We start from the raw sequence: 27364 nt of genomic DNA, 5'->3' as shown, positions 1-27364 counted from the left end.
ATTCTCCCACCTAGGAGTTCCATTCTATTCTACTCTCCCAACTGGAGTTCTATTCTATTCTCCCACCTAGGAGTTCTATTCTATTCTCCCACCTAGGAGTTCCATTCTATTCTACTCTCCCACCTATGAGTTCTATTCTATCTCCCCCAACTAGGAGTTCCATTCTATTCTACTCTCCCACCTAGGAGTTCTATTCTATCTCTCCCAACTAGGAGTTCTATTCTACTCTCCCACCTAGGAGTTGCGTTTCTATTCTACTCTCCCACCTAGGAGTTGCGTTTCTATTCTATCTCTCCCAACTAGGAGTTCCATTCTATTCTCCCACCTAGGAGTTCCATTCTATTCTCCCACCTAGGAGTTCTATTCTATTCTACTCTCCCACCTAGGAGTTCCATTCTACTCTCCCACCTAGGAGTTCTATTCTATTCTACTCTCCCACCTAGGAGTTCCATTCTATCTCTCCCAACTAGGAGTTCCATTCTATTCTACTCTCCCACCTAGGAATTCCATTCTATTCTACTCTCCCACCTAGGAGTTCTATTCTATTCTACTCTCCCACCTAGGAGTTCTATTCTATTCTACTCTCCCAACTAGGAGTTCCATTCTATTCTACTTTCCCACCTAGGAGTTCTATTCTACTCTCCCAACTAGGAGTTCCATTATATTCTCCCACCTAGGGGTTCCATTATATCTCTCCCACCTAGGAGTTCGATTCTATTCTACTCTCCCACCTAGGAGTTCCATTCTATTCTATTCTCCCACCTAGGAGTTCTATTCTATCTCTCCCAACTAGGAGTTCCATTCTACTCTCCCACCTAGGAGTTCCATTATATTCTCCCACCTAGGAGTTCCATTCTATTCTATTCTCCCACCTAGGAGTTCCATTCTATCTCTCCCAACTAGGAGTTCCATTCTATTCTCCCACCTAGGAGTTCCATTCCATTCTATTCTCCCACCTAGGAGTTCCATTCTATCTCTCCCAACTAGGAGTTCCATTCTATTCTCTCACCTAGGAGTTCCATTCTACTCTCCCACCTAGGAGTTCCATTCCATTCTATTCTCCCACCTAGGAGTTCCATTCCATTCTATTCTCCCACCTAGGAGTTCCATTCTATCTCTCCCAACTAGGAGTTCCATTCTATTCTCCAACCTAGGAGTTCCATTCTATTCTCCCACCAAGGAGTTCCATTCTACTCTCCCACCTAGGAGTTCCGTTATATCTCTCCCACCTAGGAGTTCTATTCTATTCTATTCTCCCACCTAGGAGTTCCATTCTATTCTCCCACCCAGGAGTTCCATTCTATTCTCCCACCTAGGAGTTCCATTCTATTATATTCTCCCACCTAGGAGTTCTATTCTATCTCTCCCAACTAGGAGTTCCATTCTACTCTCCCACCTAGGAGTTCCATTCTATTCTCCCACCTAGGAGTTCCATTCTATTCTCCCACCTAGGAGTTCCATTCTATTCTATTCTCCCACCTAGGAGTTCCATTCTATCTCTCCCAACTAGGAGTTCCATTCTATTCTCCCACCTAGGAGTTCCATTCCATTCTATTCTCCCACCTAGGAGTTCCATTCTATCTCTCCCAACTAGGAGTTCCATTCTATTCTCCCACCTAGGAGTTCCATTCTATTCTACTCTCCCACCTAGGAGTTCCATTCTACTCTCCCACCTAGGAGTTGCGTTTCTATTCTACTCTCCCAACTAGGAGTTCCATTCTATTCTCCCACCTAGGAGTTCCATTCTATTCTACTCTCCCAACTAGGAGTTCTATTCTATTCTCCCACCTAGGAGTTCTATTCTATTCTCCCACCTAGGAGTTCCATTCTATTCTACTCTCCCACCTATGAGTTCTATTCTATCTCCCCCAACTAGGAGTTCCATTCTATTCTACTCTCCCACCTAGGAGTTCTATTCTATCTCTCCCAACTAGGAGTTCTATTCTACTCTCCCACCTAGGAGTTGCGTTTCTATTCTACTCTCCCACCTAGGAGTTGCGTTTCTATTCTATCTCTCCCAACTAGGAGTTCCATTCTATTCTCCCACCTAGGAGTTCCATTCTATTCTCCCACCTAGGAGTTCTATTCTATTCTACTCTCCCACCTAGGAGTTCCATTCTACTCTCCCACCTAGGAGTTCTATTCTATTCTACTCTCCCACCTAGGAGTTCCATTCTATCTCTCCCAACTAGGAGTTCCATTCTATTCTACTCTCCCACCTAGGAATTCCATTCTATTCTACTCTCCCACCTAGGAGTTCTATTCTATTCTACTCTCCCACCTAGGAGTTCTATTCTATTCTACTCTCCCAACTAGGAGTTCCATTCTATTCTACTCTCCCACCTAGGAGTTCTATTCTACTCTCCCAACTAGGAGTTCCATTATATTCTCCCACCTAGGGGTTCCATTATATCTCTCCCACCTAGGAGTTCCATTCTATTCTACTCTCCCACCTAGGAGTTCCATTCTATTCTATTCTCCCACCTAGGAGTTCTATTCTATCTCTCCCAACTAGGAGTTCCATTCTACTCTCCCACCTAGGAGTTCCATTATATTCTCCCACCTAGGAGTTCCATTCTATTCTACTCTCCCACCTAGGAGTTCCATTCTATTCTATTCTCCCACCTAGGAGTTCTATTCTATCTCTCCCAACTAGGAGTTCCATTCTATTCTCCCACCTAGGAGTTCCATTCCATTCTATTCTCCCACCTAGGAGTTCCATTCTATCTCTCCCAACTAGGAGTTCCATTCTATTCTCTCACCTAGGAGTTCCATTCTACTCTCCCACCTAGGAGTTCCATTCCATTCTATTCTCCCACCTAGGAGTTCCATTCCATTCTATTCTCCCACCTAGGAGTTCCATTCTATCTCTCCCAACTAGGAGTTCCATTCTATTCTCCAACCTAGGAGTTCCATTCTATTCTCCCACCAAGGAGTTCCATTCTACTCTCCCACCTAGGAGTTCCGTTATATCTCTCCCACCTAGGAGTTCTATTCTATTCTATTCTCCCACCTAGGAGTTCCATTCTATTCTCCCACCCAGGAGTTCCATTCTATTCTCCCACCTAGGAGTTCCATTCTATTATATTCTCCCACCTAGGAGTTCTATTCTATCTCTCCCAACTAGGAGTTCCATTCTACTCTCCCACCTAGGAGTTCCATTCTATTCTCCCACCTAGGAGTTCCATTCTATTCTATTCTCCCACCTAGGAGTTCCATTCTATCTCTCCCAACTAGGAGTTCCATTCTATTCTCCCACCTAGGAGTTCCATTCCATTCTATTCTCCCACCTAGGAGTTCCATTCTATCTCTCCCAACTAGGAGTTCCATTCTATTCTCCCACCTAGGAGTTCCATTCTATTCTCCCACCTAGGAGTTCCATTCTACTCTCCCACCTAGGAGTTCCATTCTACTCTCCCACCTAGGAGTTCCATTCCATTCTATTCTCCCACCTAGGAGTTCCATTCCATTCTATTCTCCCACCTAGGAGTTCCATTCCATTCTATTCTCCCACCTAGGAGTTCCATTCTATCTCTCCCAACTAGGAGTTCCATTCTATTCTCCAACCTAGGAGTTCCATTCTATTCTCCCACCAAGGAGTTCCATTCTACTCTCCCACCAAGGAGTTCCGTTATATCTCTCCCACCAAGGAGTTCCGTTATATCTCTCCCACCTAGGAGTTCTATTCTATTCTATTCTCCCACCTAGGAGTTCCATTCTATTCTCCCACCTAGGAGTTCCATTCTATTCTCCCACCTAGGAGTTCCATTCTATTCTACTCTCCCACCTAGGAGTTCCATTCTATTCTACTCTCCCACCTAGGAGTTCTATTCTATCTCTCCCACCTAGGAGTTCTATTCTCCCACCTAGGAGTTCCATTCTATTCTACTCTCCCAACTAGGTGTTGCGTTTCTATTCTACTCTCCCACCTAGGAGTTCCATTCTATTCTACTCTCCCACCTAGGAGTTCCATTCTATTCTACTCTCCCACCTAGGAGTTCCATTCTACTCTCCCACCTAGGAGTTCTATTCTATTGTCCCACCTAGGAGTTCCATTCTATTCTACTCTCCCACCTATGAGTTCTATTCTATCTCTCCCAACTAGGAGTTCCATTCTATTCTACTCTCCCACCTATGAGTTCTATTCTATCTCTCCCAACTAGGAGTTCCATTCTATTCTACTCTCCCACCTAGGAGTTCTATTCTATCTCTCCCAACTAGGAGTTCTATTCTACTCTCCCACCTAGGAGTTGCGTTTCTATTCTACTCTCCCACCTAGGAGTTGCGTTTCTATTCTATCTCTCCCAACTAGGAGTTCCATTCTATTCTCCCACCTAGGAGTTCCATTCTATTCTCCCACCTAGGAGTTCCATTCTATTCTCCCACCTAGGAGTTCCATTCTACTCTCCCACCTAGGAGTTCTATTCTATTCTACTCTCCCACCTAGGAGTTCCATTCTACTCTCCCACCTAGGAGTTCCATTCCATTCTATTCTCCCACCTAGGAGTTCCATTCTATTCTACTCTCTCACCTAGGAGTTCCATTCTATTCTACTCTCCCACCTAGGAGTTCTATTCTATCTCTCCCAACTAGGAGTTCCATTCTATTCTCCCACCTAGGAGTTCCATTCTATTCTACTCTCCCACCTAGGAGTTCCATTATATTCTCCCACCTAGGAGTTCCATTCTATTCCCCCACCTAGGAGTTCCATTCTACTCTCCCACCTAGGAGTTCTATTCTATCTCTCCCAACTAGGAGTTCCATTCTACTCTCCCAACTAGGAGTTCCATTCTACTCTCCCACCTAGGAGTTCCATTCTACTCTCCCACCTAGGAGTTCCATTCTATTCTACTCTCCCACCTAGGAGTTCTATTCTATCTCTCCCAACTAGGAGTTCCATTCTACTCTCCCACCTAGGAGTTCCATTCTATTCTCCCAACTAGGAGTTCCATTCTGTTCTCCCAACTAGGAGTTCCATTCTGTTCTCCCAACTAGGAGTTCCATTCTATCTCTCCCACCTAGGAGTTCTATTCTATTCTCCCACCTAGGAGTTCCATTCTATTCTACTCTCCCAACTAGGTGTTGCGTTTCTATTCTACTCTCCCACCTAGGAGTTCCATTCTATTCTACTCTCCCACCTAGGAGTTCCATTCTACTCTCCCACCTAGGAGTTGCGTTTCTATTCTACTCTCCCAACTAGGAGTTCCATTCTATTCTCCCACCTAGGAGTTCTATTCTATTCTCCCACCTAGGAGTTCCATTCTATTCTACTCTCCCACCTATGAGTTCTATTCTATCTCTCCCAACTAGGAGTTCCATTCTATTCTACTCTCCCACCTAGGAGTTCTATTCTATCTCTCCCAACTAGGAGTTCCATTCTATTCTCCCACCTAGGAGTTCCATTCTATTCTCCCACCTAGGAGTTCTATTCTACTCTCCCACCTAGGAGTTCCATTCTACTCTCCCACCTAGGAGTTTTTTTCTATTCTACTCTCCCACCTAGGAGTTCCATTCTATCTCTCCCAACTAGGAGTTCCATTCTATTCTACTCTCCCACCTAGGAGTTCCATTCTATTCTACTCTCCCACCTAGGAGTTCTATTCTATTCTACTCTCCCACCTAGGAGTTCTATTCTATTCTACTCTCCCACCTAGGAGTTCTATTCTATCTCTCCCAACTAGGAGTTCTATTCTACTCTCCCACCTAGGAGTTGCGTTTCTATTCTACTCTCCCACCTAGGAGTTGCGTTTCTATTCTATCTCTCCCAACTAGGAGTTCCATTCTATTCTCCCACCTAGGAGTTCCATTCTATTCTCCCACCTAGGAGTTCCATTCTATTCTCCCACCTAGGAGTTCCATTCTATTCTACTCTCTCACCTAGGAGTTCCATTCTATTCTACTCTCCCACCTAGGAGTTCTATTCTATCTCTCCCAACTAGGAGTTCCATTCTATTCTCCCACCTAGGAGTTCCATTCTATTCTACTCTCCCACCTAGGAGTTCCATTCTATTCCCCCACCTAGGAGTTCCATTCTACTCTCCCACCTAGGAGTTCTATTCTATCTCTCCCAACTAGGAGTTCCATTCTATTCTACTCTCCCAACTAGGAGTTCCATTCTACTCTCCCACCTAGGAGTTCCATTCTACTCTCCCACCTAGGAGTTCCATTCTATTCTACTCTCCCACCTAGGAGTTCTATTCTATCTCTCCCAACTAGGAGTTCCATTCTACTCTCCCACCTAGGAGTTCTATTCTATCTCTCCCAACTAGGAGTTCCATTCTATTCTCCCAACTAGGAGTTCCATTCTGTTCTCCCAACTAGGAGTTCCATTCTGTTCTCCCAACTAGGAGTTCCATTCTATCTCTCCCACCTAGGAGTTCTATTCTATTCTCCCACCTAGGAGTTCCATTCTATTCTACTCTCCCAACTAGGTGTTGCGTTTCTATTCTACTCTCCCACCTAGGAGTTCCATTCTATTCTCCCACCTAGGAGTTCCATTCTATTCTACTCTCCCACCTAGGAGTTGCGTTTCTATTCTACTCTCCCAACTAGGAGTTCCATTCTATTCTCCCACCTAGGAGTTCTATTCTATTCTCCCACCTAGGAGTTCCATTCTATTCTACTCTCCCACCTATGAGTTCTATTCTATCTCTCCCAACTAGGAGTTCCATTCTATTCTACTCTCCCACCTAGGAGTTCTATTCTATCTCTCCCAACTAGGAGTTCCATTCTATTCTCCCACCTAGGAGTTCCATTCTATTCTCCCACCTAGGAGTTCTATTCTACTCTCCCACCTAGGAGTTCCATTCTACTCTCCCACCTAGGAGTTCTATTCTACTCTCCCACCTAGGAGTTCCATTCTATCTCTCCCAACTAGGAGTTCCATTCTATTCTACTCTCCCACCTAGGAGTTCCATTCTATTCTACTCTCCCACCTAGGAGTTCTATTCTATTCTACTCTCCCACCTAGGAGTTCTATTCTATTCTACTCTCCCAACTAGGAGTTCCATTCTATTCTACTCTCCCACCTAGGAGTTCTATTCTACTCTCCCAACTAGGAGTTCCATTCTATTCTCCCACCTAGGGGTTCCATTATATCTCTCCCACCTAGGAGTTCCATTCTATTCTACTCTCCCACCTAGGAGTTCCATTCTATTCTACTCTCCCACCTAGGAGTTCCATTCTATTCTACTCTCCCATCTAGGAGTTCCATTCTATTCTACTCTCCCACCTAGGAGTTCCATTCTATTCTACTCTCCCACCTAGGAGTTCCATTCTATTCTACTCTCCCACCTAGGAGTTCTATTCTACTCTCCCAACTAGGAGTTCCATTCTATTCTCCCACCTAGGAGTTCCATTCTATTCTACTCTCCCACCTAGGAGTTCTATTCTATTCTACTCTCCCACCTAGGAGTTCTATTCTATTCTACTCTCCCAACTAGGAGTTCCATTCTATTCTACTCTCCCACCTAGGAGTTCTATTCTACTCTCCCAACTAGGAGTTCCATTCTATTCTCCCACCTAGGGGTTCCATTATATCTCTCCCACCTAGGAGTTCCATTCTATTCTACTCTCCCACCTAGGAGTTCCATTCTATTCTACTCTCCCACCTAGGAGTTCCATTCTATTCTACTCTCCCACCTAGGAGTTCCATTCTATTCTACTCTCCCACCTAGGAGTTCCATTCTATTCTACTCTCCCACCTAGGAGTTCCATTCTATTCTACTCTCCCACCTAGGAGTTCTATTCTACTCTCCCAACTAGGAGTTCCATTCTATTCTCCCACCTAGGAGTTCCATTCTATTCTACTCTCCCACCTAGGAGTTCCATTCTATTCTACTCTCCCACCTAGGAGCTCCATTCTATTCTACTCTCCCACCTAGGAGTTCCATTCTATTCTACTCTCCCATCTAGGAGTTCCATTCTATTCTACTCTCCCACCTAGGAGTTCCATTCTATTCTACTCTCCCACCTAGGAGTTCCATTATATTCTATTCTCCCACCTAGGAGTTCCATTCTATTCTACTCTCCCACCTAGGAGTTCCTATTCCTTTGTTTACACTCCTGAATTGTTTTGATCCTGTATTGTGATTCACACATTAAAGTCGAAGACAGAACATCTACTACTGCAGAGCGTAAACAATCACGTTGTATGGTGCTGTGATTGTCTCTGTGTGGGTGCATGTGAGTAGGTACACAATACAATGCAACATTACTGTAAATGAAGGCACAATGGTACATCCTTCACATACACACAACACCTGTAGGCTGTGTTTGTGTGTGTGTGTACAGTATGTGTCTCTTACCTGTCCCCAGGAGCCAGTGACCCATTGGGTACAGGGTTGGCTGTTACAGGCCTGGATGTTGCTGGGCAGATGGTCCTCATCACAGCGATCCTCTTCTGGACAGGTAACCAGACGCTGCTGCTCCCCTCCCCCACACACCTCAGAGCACTGGGACACACACACACACACACACACACACACACAAGGATAACCATGACTGTGCGTAGTGCTTTTCAAACAGTCTCAAAGCACTTAACATTGTATGAGGGGAACTATGTGGGTAACCCCTTATTACACAATTATCACAGTGAATATAACCCCTTATTACACATCAATTATCACAGTGAATATAACCCCTTATTACACATCAATTATCACAGTGAATATAACCCCTTATTACACATCAACTATCACAGTGAAGATAACCCCTTATTACACATCAACTATCACAGTGAAGATAACCCCTTATTACACATCAACTATCACAGTGAAGATAACCCCTTATTACACATCAATTATCACAGTGAATATAACCCCTTATTACACATCAACTATCACAGTGAATATAACCCCTTATTACACATCAATTATCACAGTGAATATAACCCCTTATTACACATCAATTATCACAGTGAAGATAACCCCTTATTACACATCAATTATCACAGTGAAGATAACCCCTTATTACACATCAATTATCACAGTGAAGATAACCCCTTATTACACATCAATTATCACAGTGAATATAACCCCTTATTACACATCAACTATCACAGTGAAGATAACCCCTTATTACACATCAATTATCACAGTGAATATAACCCCTTATTACACATCAATTATCACAGTGAAGATAACCCCTTATTACACATCAACTATCACAGTGAATATAACCCCTTATTACACATCAACTATCACAGTGAAGATAACCCCTTATTACACATCAATTATCACAGTGAATATAACCCCTTATTACACATCAATTATCACAGTGAATATAACCCCTTATTACACATCAATTATCACAGTGAATATAACCCCTTATTACACATCAATTATCACAGTGAATATAACCCCTTATTACACATCAATTATCACAGTGAATATAACCCCTTATTACACATCAATTATCACAGTGAATATAACCCCTTATTACACATCAATTATCACAGTGAATATAACCCCTTATTACACATCAATTATCACAGTGAATATAACCCCTTATTACACATCAACTATCACAGTGAATATAACCCCTTATTACACATCAACTATCAGTGATAACCCCTTATTACACATCAACTATCACAGTGAATATAACCCCTTATTACACATCAACTATCACAGTGACTATAACCCCTTATTACACATCAATTATCAGTGATAACCCCTTATTACACATCAACTATCACAGTGAATATAACCCCTTATTACACATCAATTATCACAGTGAATATAACCCCTTATTACACATCAACTATCACAGTGAATATAACCCCTTATTACACATCAATTATCACAGTGAATATAACCCCTTATTACACATCAATTATCAGTGATAACCCCTTATTACACATCAACTATCACAGTGAAGATAACCCCTTATTACACATCAATTATCACAGTGAATATAACCCCTTATTACACATCAATTATCACAGTGAATATAACCCCTTATTACACATCAATTATCAGTGATAACCCCTTATTACACATCAACTATCACAGTGACTATAACCCCTTATTACACATCAATTATCACAGTGAATATAACCCCTTATTACACATCAATTATCACAGTGAATATAACCCCTTATTACACATCAATTATCACAGTGAATATAACCCCTTATTACACATCAATTATCACAGTGAATATAACCCCTTATTACACATCAACTATCACAGTGAATATAACCCCTTATTACACATCAATTATCACAGTGAATATAACCCCTTATTACACATCAACTATCACAGTGAATATAACCCCTTATTACACATCAATTATCACAGTGAATATAACCCCTTATTACACATCAATTATCACAGTGAATATAACCCCTTATTACACATCAACTATCAGTGAATATAACCCCTTATTACACATCAACTATCACAGTGAATATAACCCCTTATTACACATCAATTATCACAGTGAATATAACCCCTTATTACACATCAATTATCACAGTGAATATAACCCCTTATTACACATCAACTATCACAGTGAATATAACCCCTTATTACACATCAATTATCACAGTGAATATAACCCCTTATTACACATCAATTATCACAGTGAATATAACCCCTTATTACACATCAACTATCAGTGATAACCCCTTATTACACATCAATTATCACAGTGAATATAACCCCTTATTACACATCAACTATCAGTGAATATAACCCCTTATTACACATCAATTATCACAGTGAATATAACCCCTTATTACACATCAACTATCAGTGAATATAACCCCTTATTACACATCAATTATCACAGTGAATATAACCCCTTATTACACATCAATTATCACAGTGAATAGAACCCCTTATTACACATCAACTATCACAGTGATGATAAATCCTTATTACACATCAACTATCACAGTGATGATAATCCCTTATTACACATCAACTATCACAGTGATGATAATCCCTTATTACACATCAACTATCACAGTGATGATAACTTCTTATTACAAATGAACTGTCACAGAAGATAACCCCAACTATCACAGTGAGAGGTTAGGCATAACTATGGGTAGTAAGGAGAGAGGTAAGGAGAGAAGGAGATGGGAGGAAAGGATGTAACTAACCTGTCCCCAGGAAGAAGAGTACCAGTCCAGGCAGGGCTGGGGTAGGCAGGGCATGCGGGCCACCGGCCGGGTAGACACGGTCTGACAGTGGAAGGGCCGCAAAGGCCTCTGGTCCCTGGTGTCAAAGCAGTGGATCTCACGCAGGGTCACCCCACCACCACAGTTCTTGGAACACTGGGGCGAAAGAGGGTGAGAGGGACGGGGCTTAAACAATCCTGTTATCGTGATAAAAAGTTGCTTGATACTATACTGACTGATTTATTATTAATGCATTAATATTCCATTGTCCCATCATTGTTATTGCGCTACACCATTCCATTATCGTCCCATGCCTGAGTCATGGTACAACATTCCATTATCGTCACTTCCCTGAGTTATCGCTACAACATTCCATTATCGTCCCATGCCTGAGTCATGGTACAACATTCCATTATCGTCCCTTCCCTGAGTTATCGCTACACCATTCCATTATCGGCCCATGCCTGAGTCATGACACAACATTTCATTATCGTCCCAAACATGAGTCATGACACAACATTCCATTATCGAACCATCCCTGAGTTATCGCTAAAACATTCCATTATCGTCCACTCCCTGGTGTGGGGCCTCACCTTGGTCCAGTTCCCTATCCTCCAGGAGGAGCAGGGTCGGAGGTAGCAGCGCCGGGCCGGCACAGGCCTCTTGGTCAGGTCACAGTCAGACTCCAGTCCCGTGCTGCAGACCACCAGCCTCCAGATGGCCCCCAGACCACAGCTAGTAGAACACTGCAACACAAGGGGAGGCAGTGAGGAGTGAACCAGGCATCATTCAATATCTTGTAATACATTGTAAGAGATGCAGCCCATTCAGATACATAGAGATTAGTCACGGAGGACAAAATAGTTCCTCATTTAAAAACCCAACACAGTAGAATACGAGAGACTGTTCTGTCTTTCTGTACAGAGTGAATGTGGTTGACTTTGAGAGAGTGCAAGTCATATTTGATTTCACTGTTAAAATACAGACAGAAAGTGGCATGCACTGTGGCATGACCTGTTGGGCTGATATATTTCCCTGCTGGCAATCTGAAAAGGTCAGAGAGCAGCCATTCATCATGATAGGAGAGTTGGGTTGTTTCTGTGGGAACCTGAGGCCAGGGTGACAGTATGTCAGCATAATAAAGGGATGGGGACATTAATAGTGGCACACTGCTGGGCCTTGTTCCTCCCACACACTACATTTACACCAGGGAGAATGTGTGGAATGCATAGAGTGGTGCAACTCACTGCGCTCCAGTTGCCGGCTCTCCAGAAGGAAGCTGTGGCGATTGGAGTTGAAGCTTGGCTTGGCACTGGGGTTGGCTCTGGTGTCCACCAGAGTGTAGTGGGAGAATGGGTTGGCAGAGTGGGCATGGCTGGCTCAGAGGACTGGGTGGGGGGCACAGCTGGCTCAGGGGACTGGGTGGGGGGCACAGCTGGCTCAGGGGAATGGGTGGGGGGCACGGCTGGCTCAGGGGACTGGGTGGGGGGCACGGCTGGCTCAGGGGACTGGGTGGGGGGCATGGCTGGCTCAGGGGAATGGGTGGGGGGCACGGCTGGCTCAGACTGGGTGAGGGGCATGGGTTTCGTGCCATCCTGGGGAGTGGTTGTGGTGACATCCACTGGGGGCTGGTATGTGAGGGGAGGGTCCAAGCCCCTGGATCTCAGCATGGGGGGGATGAGGATCTCATTGTAGTCAATCTCTGACCACCCGTATGGGGAGGGGACTGGAGGGCCCCCATTGGCCCCTTTAGATGGAGTTGGCCCAGTCGTGGAGAACTGTGCTGAAATGTCTGTCTCTAACTGGGCTGTGGCTGGCTCTGTCTCTGCTAACATTGACGGAGGTAGAGACTGAGGGTCTCCTTCCAGATGAGTGGAAGGAGGGGAGTCACTTCCAGGTGGAGACTGAGGGTCTCCTTCCAGATAAGTAGGAGGAGAGGAGTCACTTCCAGTTGTTGATGTGCTGTGTTTGATGTTCTCCTGGTTTCCTGAGAGTGAATGGGAAAGAGGTGGGGGAGGAGAGGGTGGAAAATGTGACTCCTGAGACACAGGACGTGAGGTCACGGTGAAGTCACTGTCGGTGACCCCTAAATTGACTTCGCTATCAGCATTGGCCTCAATTTCAAAGTCCTGCTGATCAAAGTCTGGTTCACCAGGGAAAACGCCATTGTAATCCTCAGTGGAGTCTGGGGCTGGTGGCGCGTATGGAAGAGAGGTGGTTGCCTCCCATTGGGACAGGGTTGTGGTGAAAAAGCTGTCCTCGTATGTTTCAAACTTAAACACAGGACCTGGGGAAGGTGGATCCAGGGGTGGGACCGGGCTCTCCGTTTCATCTTGGTAGCCAGGGGATTGTAGTCCAATTACAGTCTCCTGGTGGGAATTGTAGTCCAAAACACCCACTTCTTTCACCTCTTCTACCATTGTTGTGGGTACGGTGCCATCTTCATAGTCATGGCTGACAGGGGCAGTGGTGGTACATTCGATGGTTGTACCAACATTGCCGTCTTCCACATCAAAATGGACATAAATGTCAGTGTTTTCATCATCATTTTCTTCACTCTGGGGCCCATGTGTGTTCTCAGTGGTCCCCATGCTAGTGGACACCAGGCTGGCTGCTGAGCTGAGGTAATGAGGCCAACCAAAATTACCGTTTGTTCCTTTCCAGCTTTGTGAAAACCTGGTCCCTAAAACTGGTGCTGAGGGTGTGGTGGAAACAGGTAGAAAATAGTCCTCTGAAAGGAGTACATCCTCCTCCTCTCGTTCTACTTCATTGGGTTTCTCCATCTGTGGTCTTCCATCAACCTCTGCATTGTCCAGGTTAGGGTCTTGTGGTTCCTCAACTTCTCTAATGAAAGGAGTCGTCTTAAAAGTGGTAGAAATGGGTGAGGTAGCTGTGGGAGGATCTGTTGTAGTTTCTCTGTAAACATGTTCTTCTGCACTAGAGCTTGGTTTAGGCTCCTGTTGTGGATCTAGTCCAAGATCATCCACCAAGTCTTTACCGTTGTTCCCCAAGCCAAAGTCATAGGAAATGTCCTCGTGGAATTTGATGAAGTTGTAGTCGTAGTAAAAATCGTCCACCGGTACATTGTTTTTGGCTGAGTTGTCAGTAGTCTTGTCAATGTGATTCGGGTGGGGGATGATGTTATTCAGATTGTTAGGGGCCCTTGGCTGAGCTCTAGTCGTACTGTGTTTGGGCAGGTGGTTGGAGTCAGGGATGGAGTTGATTTCATTGATTTCCTTGCTTGACGAGCCACTGCCAGACCAGTCGTTGCTGCCACCGAAGACGTCGATGATCTGAGGACAGTCCTGGAGGTAGCATGGAGTAAGGGAACTGGGATTCTTTCGGGGGTCACAGTCCACCCCTGTGTTTCTGGAACAGACAACCTTTCGGCTCCGCACACCACCGCCACACGTCAGCGAGCACTATGGGAGAAGCAGAGGAGGGTCAGATTAGGATAGACTGGTAACTGATCGATAACACAGCTTTAAATTTACAACCGCTAAACACCAGTTAGAGTGCCAACTTTATAAACAACATGGTACTGTACACACCTAATCTTCAGGACCTGTCCACCTCCTCTACCCTTCCTGATCTGTCCACCCCTTCAGGACCTGTCCGCCTCCTCTACCCTTCAGGACCTGTCCGCCTCCTCTACCCTTCAGGACCTGTCCGCCTCCTCTACCCTTCAGGACCTGTCCGCCTCCTCTACCCTTCAGGACCTGTCCGCCTCCTCTACCCTTCAGGACCTGTCCGCCTCCTCTACCCTTCAGGACCTGTCCGTCTCCTCTACCCTTCATGGTGCTCATAAGAGTTTTCACTTACAATTAAGTGAGTATACATTTTAATTAGGTTATACACTGTGTGTTAGCTGCTTCCTCAAAATCTTTCCCATGTCTACTTCACTCAAATGTCGTGGAACCAGAGTAAAACTAGCCTCTGTTTCAACTTGTACGCCCAGTGCAGAAAATTCAGCATTTTCCACATTAAACAAGACGAGACCAGATGTTCCTTCCTTCCTTAGTCTCTCCCTTCTCTGTGTGAGTCACTGCTGGAGCCATATCACATTCCCCTGAATGGCCTCCTCACCTCTGACCAGTTGCCTGTGGACCAGTCCGCGGGGCAGGGGACATGAGCGTTACAAGGCGCCGCTGACTCAGGCCTGGGCATGTGGTGACATTCAGAGGGCTGCAGGGCTCTGTTCTCCTCCAGACCCACGGCCTGGATGCACAGCACCGTCCTCTTGGCCAAGCCCTTCTCACCGCACGTGGCCGAGCACTTCTGCCACTCGCCCACCCACCATCTGAATGGAATGGTCACAAAGAAAGACAGACAGAAAGTGTAATGTGTGTGTGTTTGGTGTGTGTGTGTGTTTATGCTTAGTGCATGTTTGAGAGGGTGTATTCTTTCTGGTGTGTTTATTATTATATATTTCTTTTACCCCTTTCCCCCCATTTTCATGGTATCCAATTGGTAGTTACAGTTTTGTCTCATCGCTGCAACTCCCGTAAGGACTCTGGAGAGGCGAAGGTCGAGAGCAGTGCATCTTCCGAAACACAACCCAACCAAGCCACACTGCTTCTTGACACAATGCCCACTTAACCCGGTAGCCAGCCACAGCAATGTGTCGGAGGAAACACCGTACACCTGGCGACCGTGTCAGCGTGCACTGTGCCCGGCCCGCCACAGGAGTCGCTAGTGCACGATGGGATAAGGACATCCCTGCTGGCCAAACCCTCCCCTAACCCGGACGACGCTGTGCCAATTGTGCGCCGCCCCATGGGTCTCCCGGTCGTGTCCGGCTGCGACAGAGCCAGAATCTCTAGCAGCACAGCTAGCATTGCGATGCAGTGCCTTAGACCACTGCGCCACTCGGGAGGCCTTTCTGGTGTGTTTATGAACGCGTGTATGATTTGTGTGTATGTGCGTGCGTGTGCATGTACGTGTGTGTATGTTTACAAAGGTGTGTGTGTGTGAGAGAGCATGCAAGCCCTACAGTGGGTCTTGTCCCAGTATAAATCTGGTCCTGGGGGCAAACTCACATGGCCGGGCAAAGCTCCTCATTGCAGCTGGCTCGTTTATCGTCAGGACGGGTCGTTGAGTCACAGTAGCCCTCTTCTACTATCCCAGAGGTCCTCTCCACACAGTGAACAATCTGTCGCTGAACACCTGGAATTCCAGAGGGATACACAGGAACAGCTGTTAGAAATGACACACACACACACACACACACACACACCCACATACATAGAAAGACCCACACAGATTCTTACACAGAAGAACAGAGACAGACAGACATGTATACTACACATACATACACATCTAAACATTTAAAACGCAGACACACACCAAAGCACCCAGACATATCCTCGGACACGCATCAAGAAGCAGGTCTCAGAACAGAAACTCACACAGGCATGAACACAAGTCAAATGTTTCCACAGTTTAAGATGCATTACTGATTAATAGCTTTCAAAGCAGATTCCTACAGTAAATGTTGGTCTGTCAACTGAGTTGTACAATGCATTTGGAAAGTATTCAGACCCCTTGACCCCTTTTCCACATTTTGTTATTCTAAAATGGATGAAATAAAATAAAAAAATCCTCAGAAATCTACATACAAAACCCCATAATGACAAAGCAAAAAAATTGTTTTTAGACATTTTTACAAATGTATTATAAAGAACATAATTTACATAGGTATTCAGACCCTTTGCTATGAGACTAGAAATTTAGCTCAGGTGCATCCTGTTTCCATTGATCATCCTTGAGATGATTCTACAACTTGATTGGAGTCCACCTGTGGTAAATTATATTGATTGGACATGATTTGGAAAGACACACACCTGTCTATATAAGGTCCCACAATTGACAATGCATGTCAGAGCAAAAACCAAGCCATGAGGTTGAAGGAATTGTCCGTAGAGCTCCGAGTCAGGATTGTCTGGAGGCACAGATCTGGGGAAGGGTACCAAAAAAATGTCTGCAGCATTGAAGGTCCCCAAGAACACAGTGGCCTCTATCATTCTTAAATGGAAGATGTTTGGAAGCACCAAGACTCTTCCTAGAGCTGGCTGCCCGGCCAAACTGAGCAATCGGGGGAGAAGGGACTTGGTCAGCGAAGTGACCAAGAACCTGATGGTCACTGATAGAGCTACAGAGTTCCTCTGTGGAGATGAGAGAACCTTCCAGAAGTACAACCATCTCTGCAGCACTCCACCAATCGTGCCTTTATGGTAGAGTGGCCAGACGGAAGCCACTCCTCAGTAAAAAACACATGACAGCCCGCTTGGAGTTTGCCAAAAGACACCTAAAGATTCTGACCATGAGAAACAAGATCTCTGGTCTGATGAAACCAAGATTGAACTCTTTAGCCTGAATGCCAAGCGTCATGTCTAGAGGAAACCTGGCACCATCCCTACGGTGAAGCATGGTGGTGGCAGCATCATGCTGCGGGGATGTTTTTCAGCGACAGGTAGACTAGACAGGATCAAGGGAAGATGAATGATGAATCTATGGTACAGAGAGATCGTTGATGAAAACCTGCTCCAGAGCGCTCAGGACCTCAGACTGTGGTGAAGGTTCACCTTCCAACAGGACAACGACTCTAAGCACACAGCCAAGACAATGCAGGAGTGGCTATGGGACAAGTCTCTGAATGTCCTTGAGTCGCCAAGCCAGAGAATGGACTTGAACCCGATCAAACATCTCTGAGAAATAGGAAAATAGCTGTGCAGCAATGCTCCCCATCCAACCTGACAGAGATTGAGAGGATCTGCAGAGAAGAATGGGAGAAACTCCCCAAATACAGGTGTGCCAAGCTTGTAGCATCATACCCAAGAAAAATCAATGCTGTAATCGCTGCCAAAGATGCTTCAACAAAGTACTGAGTAAAGGGTCTGAATACTTATGTAAATGTGATATTTCAGTTATTTATAATACAATATGGGCTGTCAAATTACCACTGCAATTCAATTCTGGAAACATGGAGGATTATTAAAAGACTGAATATAAATGAATATTAGGCTAATACATTCTACTGCTATTCATTTTAGAACGTGTCATCCTTAATGATGAATTATAGACATTCCTATACATTTTATACCCAGCAATATTAGGGTAACTTGAGATTTTGCAAAGGGGTTTCTGTAAGTCAATGTTTACAGTAGTTTAAAACACAAAGAAATCTGAAATCCATTGGAGGCACACATTTCTAATGATTCTCATAAACTTCTGTCTAGCAAGCTGGGACTTGTCTGAATGCAGAACAGAAACTTTATTGTCCCTCTTCGTCTTCTGCTCGACTCACTGAGACAACATCCCTCATGTCACACCTCATAGCCAGAATAAGCCTCAAATCTAGCGAGCCGCTGTGATGAGAGTTGTGGTTGTGAGACAGCGCTGGACAAGACAAGAAGGAAACCCCCTGAGGTGGCGAGACCAATTTATCTGTTCCTCTCATCTTTATCCCCGTCATTAGCCTCTACTCCCCCTCAGGGCTTACAACCCATCTGAGCAGGGGCCAACCTCTCACCTCCGCTGGTCCTTCCTGCATGGGCCAGTGAGACGGCTTTGTCTGCTAGCTGACTTACACCTTGATTGACAAACCCTGGGAGAGGGAGGGGGAGGCACAGCAAACCCTGGGAGAGGGAAGGGGAGGTACAGCAACCTCTGGGAGAGGGAGGGGGAGGCACAGCAACCTCTGGGAGAGGGAGGGGGAGGCACAGCAACCCCTGGGAGAGGGAGGGTGAGGCACAGCAACCTTTGTGAGAGGGAGGTGGAGGCACAGCAACCCCTGGGAGAGGGAGGGGGAGGCACGGCAACCCCTGGGAGAGGGAGGCACGGCAACCTCTGGGAGAGGGAGGCACGGCAACCTCTGGGAGAGGGAGGCACGGCAACCTCTGGGAGAGGGAGGGGGAGGCACAGCAACCCCTGGGAGAGGGAGGGTGAGGCACAGCAACCTTTGTGAGAGGGAGGGGGAGGCACGGCAACCCCTGGGAGAGGGAGGGGGAGGCACGGCAACCCCTGGGAGAGGGAGGGGGAGGCACGGCAACCTCTGGGAGAGGGAGGGGGAGGCACAGCAACCTCTGGGAGAGGGAGGGGGAGGCACAGCAACCCCTGGGAGAGGGAGGGTGAGGCACAGCAACCTTTGTGAGAGGGAGGTGGAGGCACAGCAACCCCTGGGAGAGGGAGGGGGAGGCACGGCAACCCCTGGGAGAGGGAGGCACGGCAACCTCTGGGAGAGGGAGGCACGGCAACCTCTGGGAGAGGGAGGGGGAGGCACAGCAACCCCTGGGAGAGGGAGGGTGAGGCACAGCAACCTTTGTGAGAGGGAGGGGGAGGCACGGCAACCCCTGGGAGAGGGAGGGGGAGGCACGGCAACCCCTGGGAGAGGGAGGGGGAGGCACGGCAACCTCTGGGAGAGGCACGGCAACCCCTGGGAGAGGGAGGGGGAGGCATAGCAACCTCTGGGAGAGAGGGAGGGGGAGGCACAGCAAACCCTGGGAGAGGGAGGGTTTCCGCTGGTTAAAGAATACCATTCGGTCTGTCGAACCAGTAGAAAGGGATGGAGGGAGTGGAGAGGAGGACAGGTTAGGGGGGGAGTAGGGGGGAAATGACATCATATAAGAGACTGGGAAAAGGGAAGCCAGATGGTGGGAAGGATCAGTGGGTTCTGCTATCAGAGACGTAGATTAGAGGGATGTTCAGGAGCATGTCTGATGTATTAGGTGAACCACGGGTCCCCCACATAATGGATTCTGCAGAATGAAGCTCACATCATTTTGCTCGAAGCAGTATCTTGATAAAAGAGGTGTATATCTACACTCCTACGCGGCTTGAATAGAACGGGATAGAACCCCTGGGCTTTCCTGGGAAAGTCAGAACAATAACCTGAAGGGTGGGAACCAGTCATTTTATACCCAGAACTCACCAGGTGTAATGCACTTAAACTTGTGAATACTGCATAGGATATCGTAAACGGACCCCTGCTATGATAGGAAATGAAACATTCAGTGACAGCTATAGCAAACTACCATGTTCTGATATGATAAACACAGAGCAATGCCAATCTCTATCTCAGATTTACTCCACTATAATTGGGGAAAGAGGGAACTACTTATCCAGACAGTCTAAACGAGGTTACATTGTGCCAGAGACAGAATATGTAATCTACACTGAGTATACAAAACATTAAGAACACCTGCTCTTTCCATGACATACACTGACCAGGTGAATCCAGGTGAAAGCTATGATCCCTTATTGAGGTCAGTTGTTAAATCCACTTCAAATCAGTGTAGATGAAGGGGAAGAGATGGATTAAAGAATGATTTTTAAGCCTTGAGACATGGATTGTGTATATGTGCCATTCAGAGAGGGAATGGGCAGGACAAAATATTTAAGTGCCTTTGAACGGGGTATGGTAGTAGGTACCAGGCGCACCGGTTTGGGTCAAGAACTGCAAAGCTGCTGGGTTTTTCACACTAAACAGTTTCCAGTGTGTATCAAGAATGGTCCACCACCCAAAAAACATCTCGCCAACTTGACAATTGTGGGAAGCATTGGAGTCAACATGGGCCAGAATCCCTGTGGAACGCCTTGTAGAGTCCATACCTTGTCGAATTGAGGCTGTTCTGTGGGCAAAAGCAGGTGCAACTCAATATTAGGAAGGTGTTCCTAATGCTTGGTATACTCAGTTCATATTTAATCTGAAATCTGTGTGAACACAAGTCAATTGGCAAAGCTCGGACATCAAGTCGACGAGGTGCAAAGACAGTCTTCCAAGGCAAGGCAATGATCTCTTGAAAGGCCATTTGGCATAAAAGTAATCTCTGCTATCCACATCAGTTTATATGGGATAATGCAATCACAAGCCAGGAGAGTCAGAGAGTACTGTGTACAAGCAGACTTCAGTCCAACTCCAGTAGGAGGCATGGCATCAGCCGCCTACATAGAAATACCAAGAATTCACCACGGCTCAGTATTCCAAAGAAGAAAGCCATTAAGCCATCATGGTTATAACAGAGGACAAAGATGCATCAGGATAATGACATCACAGTTCGGTGCGATTCTTTAGAAAAAATAATTGACTTAGTCAAAGATACACTTTAATAGAGGCATTCAGCGACAGTTGTTGTAATTGCTTTTTTTTGTCCTTGTTATAATGAAAACAGCATGGAATTCGGGGTCGTTATTAGTTGAATTAAATCGATTTGTTAGTTTTGTGACGTTACTTTTTATAATCTAAATTCCTATATAAAAGGGCATAGAGGGACTGGATGATAAAGTAAAGAAATAGGTTAGTCTGTGTAGTGAAATGGAAGGAAACAACTTAACATTCTTCAGGCAAGAAGAATGATGCCAGCACGCACACATTAAATACCCTGCATTTGTGAAATTCAAATCCAGCCTCCAATCTCCAGAAGGCTCCATTTAAAAAAAAAAAACCCACTTATAGTTAAATTGCAATACTCCTATGAGTACCCGCTAAAGAGACAGGCTCTTAGTCACTTCGAGATTGTTCATAGAATTTGAAGACTGTATAGAGAAGCAAGACCATCTGTGCTCAAATTCCAACCTCAAATGACCTAAAACTGAATTAAATCGCAGAAGCGTCTCATTTAATACGGGAGGCCTCTTGTGAATAAAAAGATGGTGCCTGAGCAGATGTCAACACATCGGAATTTGGTGCAGCTTGTTACCAGGGTAGGCCTCATCCTGCATTAATCTATACTGCTAAATGGTCTCTCCAAACCCATGATTTACAGTAGGATGTTAATTGTCCACATGTTACCATCCATGGCAGAAGATTCATTGTAGACAATTGGTCATCATCATTATACTATAGGAAAAAGAAATCACAAACGGAAATTCTAATAAGTATTCAGAGGATGCTTTTCTGCTAACGTGCCCATTCAAATCAAATGTTATTTGTCACACGCGCCGAATACAACAGATGTAGACCTTACAGTGAAATACTTACTTACAAGCCCTTAACCAACAATTCAGTTTTAAGGAATAAAAAAAAAAGTTAATAATTAAAGAGCAGCAGTAAAATAACAATAGAGAGACTATATTTAGGGGGTACCGGTACAGAGTCAATGTGCGGGGGCACCGGTTAGTCGAGGTAATTTAAGTAATATGTACATGTAGGTAGAGTTATTAAAGTGACTATGCATAGATAATAACAGAGAGCAGCAGCAGTGTAAAATAGGGGGGGGCAATGCAAATAGTCTGGGAAGCCATTTGATTAGATATTCAGGAGTCTTATGGCTTGGGGGTAGAATCTGTTTAGAAGCCTCTTGGACCTAAACTTGGTGCTCCGGTACCACTTGCCGTGTGGTAGCAGAGAGAACCGTCTATGACTAGGAAGGCTGGAGTCTTTGACAATTTTTAGGGCCTTCCTCTGACACCGCCTGGTATAGAGGTCCTGGATGGCAGGAAGCTTAGCCCCAGTGATGTACTGGGATGTACACACTACCCTCTGTAGTGCCATGCTGTCGGAGGCCGAGCAGTTGCCATACCAGGCAGTGATGCAACCCGTCAGGATGCTCTCGATGGTGCAGCTGTAGACATTTTTGAGGATCTGGGGACCCAGATACCCCTCCTGAGGGGGAATAGGCTTTGTCGTGCCGTCTTCATGACTGTCTTGGTGTGCTTGGACCATGTTAGATTGTTGGTGATGTGGACGCCAAGGAACTCAAAGCTCTCAACCTGTTCCACTACAGCCCCGTCGATGAGAATGGGGGCGTGCTCGGTCCTCCTTTTCCTGTCGTCCACAATCATATCCTTTGTCTTGATCATGTTGAGCGAGAGGTTATTGTACTGGCACCACACTGCCAGGTCTCTGACCTCATCCCTATAGGTTGTCTCGTCATTGTCGGTGATCAGGCCTACCACTATTGTGTCATCGGCAAACTTAATGATGGTGTTGGAGTCGTGTCTGGCCGTGCAGTCATCAGATATCCTTAGGTTTTGACCTTAAACTCATTTAATAAACGAGTGAACAGAACAAAAAGGGTCGTTCCATGAAGTCTAATTTGTAATTATCTTTGGGAATTCAGCCACATCATGCCATTCTTCAATCATAGTAATGAATGACTAATGCACTCGGAGGCATACAGATGCCACAACTGGCATGAGTTATTCGAATTTAACACGTTCAAAATCCCAAGTTGTCATCTCATCTCCAAATTCTAAAACTGGACTGCACGCCTGGTAGGCAGTGAATCGCAATGCTGTGGTCAATACCAAATAAGTAATTAGCTGCTCCTCTAGACCAATCAAAAGTTGGGAACCAGTGAGGCAAGACTGAGGTAATTTAGGATCTCTTTTTGGCCCCTTTTTAAACCTGGGATCAAACTCTGAAGGAGTTTAAACACAGCATATACAAGAATATACAGGAGAGAGCCTACAGTACATTACATAAGCCACAACTAATGATAATGCACAATTTGTCTTTCCTCCAGGGTAGGATTATGAAGATTTATACTTGGAGTATTGGCAAAAGTCCCATATAAACACTGGGCCTATTGGGACTGCCCTAGACACGCTGGGCAGAAACTCATTTTCTATGAGAAAGATGAGATGAATAGTAGCAGCATGTTGTTCACTTCTCCCCAAGCTAAGGGGGATCCTCAGCAATGAACACTGAGAACATCTAAACAGTGGGGCGCTTCAGTAGTTTTGTTTTCTTCACACTGACTTACATGCCCCACATCTGTGAAGACTTTCGGAAGTTCAATAGCCTGACTACAAGATGCTGCTCTCTCTAAGCCCTAATGCAGAGTACCCAAGGACCTTAAGCAACCTCTTCCTCAGTCTACGTGGGGTAAGTCAGGCTGAAAGTGAACAACATTAGCATTCTGTGTGATCATCACTTATCAGGGAAGATCCTGGTTGAGTAAATACCAAGCAGAGCAGACACTGAAAACAATAACCAACTATACTGAACAAAAATATAAAAACGCAACATGTAAAGTGTTCCATACGCACAAAATCGTCTTTCTCTCAAATCTTGTGCACAAATTTGTTTACATTCCTTTTAGTGAGCATTTCTCCAAGATAATCCATCCACCTGACAGATGTGGCATATCAAGAAGTTGTTTAAACAGCATGATCATCACACAGGTGCACCTTGTGCTGGGGACAATAAAAGGGCACTCTAAAATGTGCAGTTTTTTTTCACACAACGCCACAGATGTCTCAAGTTGAGGGAGTGTACAATTGGCATGCTGACTGCAGGAATGTTGACCAGAGCTGTGGCTAGAAAATTGAATGTTCATTTCTCTACCATAGGCCACCTCCAACATCGTTTTGGAGAATTTGTCAGTACGTCCAACCGGCCTCACAACCGCAGACCACATGTAACCACACCAGCCCAGGACCTCCACATCCGGCTTCTTCACCTGCGGGATCGTCTGAGACCAGCTACCCGGACAGCTGATGAAACTGAGGAGTATTTGTCTGTAATAATGCCCTTTTGTGGGGAAAAAGTCATTCTGATTGGCTGGGCCTGGCTCCCATGTGGGTGGGCCTATGTCTCCCAGGTGCACCCATGGCTGCACCCCTGCCCAGTCATATGAAATCCATAGATTAGGGCCTAATTCATTTATTTCAATTGACTGATTTCCATATATGAACTGTAAGAGGGTAAAATCGTTGAAATTGTTGCATGTTTGGTGTATATTTTTCTTCAGTATAGAATAGGTCAGGTCTGATTCAGAGTGACAAGACAGCTCTCTCTCAAGAGTCTTGGTATCTACTCAACAAATAATTGCAGCGAATTGAAAAGGAAAGAATAAACAGTGCATCTGTCTTGACAATGCCACACAGATAATTAAATGAAATATAAAATAAAAGCTTTTATGTGAACTAACACCACCCCCTAACTAACAGCCCCCCCCCCTTAGTAGCTCTGACTTTGCTGATTGCCACTTCCAGGAAAACATTTACTTACTATGACTGTGATATGTGGTTGTCCCACATAGCTATTTTAAGATGAATGCAACTGTAAGACGCTCTGGATAAGAACGTCTGATAAATGACTTAAATGTCAAAATAAACATATTCATCAGCTGGCAAACAATGCATTATGGATGAAAACCCCCAAGAAACAAATAACAAAATAAACCATATTCACAAGAAGCCGTCAGGGAGTAATATTTTGGGGCACCTGCTGTCTTTAAAAATGCCCTTTAAACAGTTACGCAATGCTCTCATTATTGCATTATCTCTCCCGTCACTGGCTAGGGCAAATGTGCCCTATATCCCGAGGTAGATAGTAAATGCTACGAACACATAACAGATAGGACAGTTGACACCGGAAAATCTGTGAAACATTTGCATAATGCAGGCACACAAGAGTGTGGTCAGATAACCCCTTTGACCTCTGGTTGCGTTGCAGACAAAGGACTAATTGAGACTTCTCTACTCAGGGACATAGATACTCTAAATAACTCAAAGGACACACACCCAGTCTTGGCTAACAGACTGCTCTGAATACCTATCAAAGGACACATACCCAGCCTTAGCTGACAGACAACTTCAGTATGACAAGAGGCTGGACATCAAACATAACCTTAGTAGAATCATATCCGTTTAGTGGTCTGCCATTGACTGTAAAAGATCATAAAACATTGTATGTAGCCTTCCATGTCCCTTATATAATGCAGCATAGGACTATACTGTAACACTGGAAACACTGAAAAGACATTGATTGTTAACTGTAAGTGGATGGGACAGGCCCACTGGAACTCATTAATATGCCAACTGCGAGAGCTTCCAGGAAGAGACTGAATATATACAGAGGCTCAAGCCAAGTACAGATGTTGGATATACACTACCATTCAAAAGTTTGGGGTCACTGAGAAATGTCATTGTTTTAGAAAGAAAAGCACATTTTTTGTCCATTAAAATAACATAAAATTGATCAGAAATACAGTGTTGACATTGTTAATGTTGTAAATGACTATTGTAGCTGATTTTTATGGAATATCTACATAGGCATACAGAGGCCCATTATCAGCAACCATCACTCCTGGTGTTCCAATGGCACGCTGTGTTAGCTAATCCAAGTTAATAATTTAAAAAGGCTAATTGATCATTAGAAAACCCTTTTGCAATTATGTTAGCACAGCTGAAAACTGTTGCCCTGATTAATAATGCAATAAAACTGGCATTCTTTAGACTAGTTGAGTATCTGGAGCAGCAGCATTTGTGGGTTCGAGTACAGGCACAAAATGGCCAGAAACAAAGACCTTTCTTCTGAAACTCGTCAGTCTATTCTTGTTCTGAGAAATTAAGGCTATTCCTGGCTCCAACCAGAATAGAAAGAGTACATTAGTGTCTAGTTTGAGAAACAGACGCCTCACAAGTCCTCAACTGGCAGCTTCATTAAATAGTATCAGCAAAACACCAGTCTCAACGTCAACAGTGTAGAAGCGACTCCGGGATGCTGGCCTTCTAGGCAGAGTTGCAAAGAAAAAGCCACATCTCAGACTGGCCAATAAAAATAAAAGATTAAGATGGGCAAAAGAATACAGTCACTGGACAGAGGAACTCTGTCTAGAAGGCCAGCATCCCGAAGTCGCCTTTTCACTGTTGACGTTGAGACTGGTGTTTTGCAGGTACTATTTAATGAAGCTGCCTTGTTAAAAGTACATTTTTGGAATTTCTTTCTTCGTTAATGCATTTGAGCCAATCAGTTGTGTTGTGACAAGGTAGGGGTGGTATACAGAAGATAACCCTATTTGGTAAAATACAAAGTCCATCTCAAATAAGCAAAGTGAAACGACAGTCCATCATTCCTTTAAGACATGAAAGTCAGTCAATCCGAGAACATTTTAAGAACTTTGAAAGTTTCTTCAAGTGCAGTCGCAAATCAAGCACTATGATGAAAATGGCTCTCATGAGGACCGCCACAGGAAAGGAAGACCCAGAGTTACATCTGGTGCAGAGGATAACATCATTAGTTACCAGCCTCAGAAATTGCAGACCAAATAAATGCTTCACAGAGTTCAACATCAACTGTTCAGAGGAGACTGTGTAAATCAGGCCTTCATGGTCGAATTGCTGCTAAGAAACCCCAACTAAAGGACACCAATAAGAAGAAGAAACTTGCTTGGGCCAAGAAACACGAGCAATGGACATTAGACAGGTGGAAATCGTTCCATTGGTCTGATGAGTCCAAATGTGAGATTTTTGGATCTAACCACCGTGTCTTTGTGAGACTCAGAGTAG

The 27364-nt window shown here is 44.9% G+C and overlaps 1 protein-coding gene across 1 annotated transcript in view; it reads right to left on the bottom strand.

Annotated features, from left to right (window-relative positions):
- The window catches only part of LOC120053258 (A disintegrin and metalloproteinase with thrombospondin motifs 7), a 162836-nt gene that overhangs the window by 19345 nt on the left and 116127 nt on the right, over positions 1–27364 (bottom strand). The window contains exons 17-22 of the mRNA XM_039000403.1: positions 16168–16294; positions 15215–15428; positions 12376–14550; positions 11722–11874; positions 11111–11284; positions 8307–8453 (exon numbers count right to left, since the gene is read on the bottom strand). Coding sequence (XP_038856331.1) covers positions 8307–8453; positions 11111–11284; positions 11722–11874; positions 12376–14550; positions 15215–15428; positions 16168–16294 — 2990 coding nt within the window. The remainder of the gene's footprint in view (positions 1–8306; positions 8454–11110; positions 11285–11721; positions 11875–12375; positions 14551–15214; positions 15429–16167; positions 16295–27364) is intronic.

The sequence above is a fragment of the Salvelinus namaycush genome, chromosome 1, assembly GCF_016432855.1.
Source record: "Salvelinus namaycush isolate Seneca chromosome 1, SaNama_1.0, whole genome shotgun sequence".
NCBI lineage: Eukaryota > Metazoa > Chordata > Actinopteri > Salmoniformes > Salmonidae > Salvelinus > Salvelinus namaycush.
This window is presented reverse-complemented; position numbering and strand designations above follow the sequence as displayed.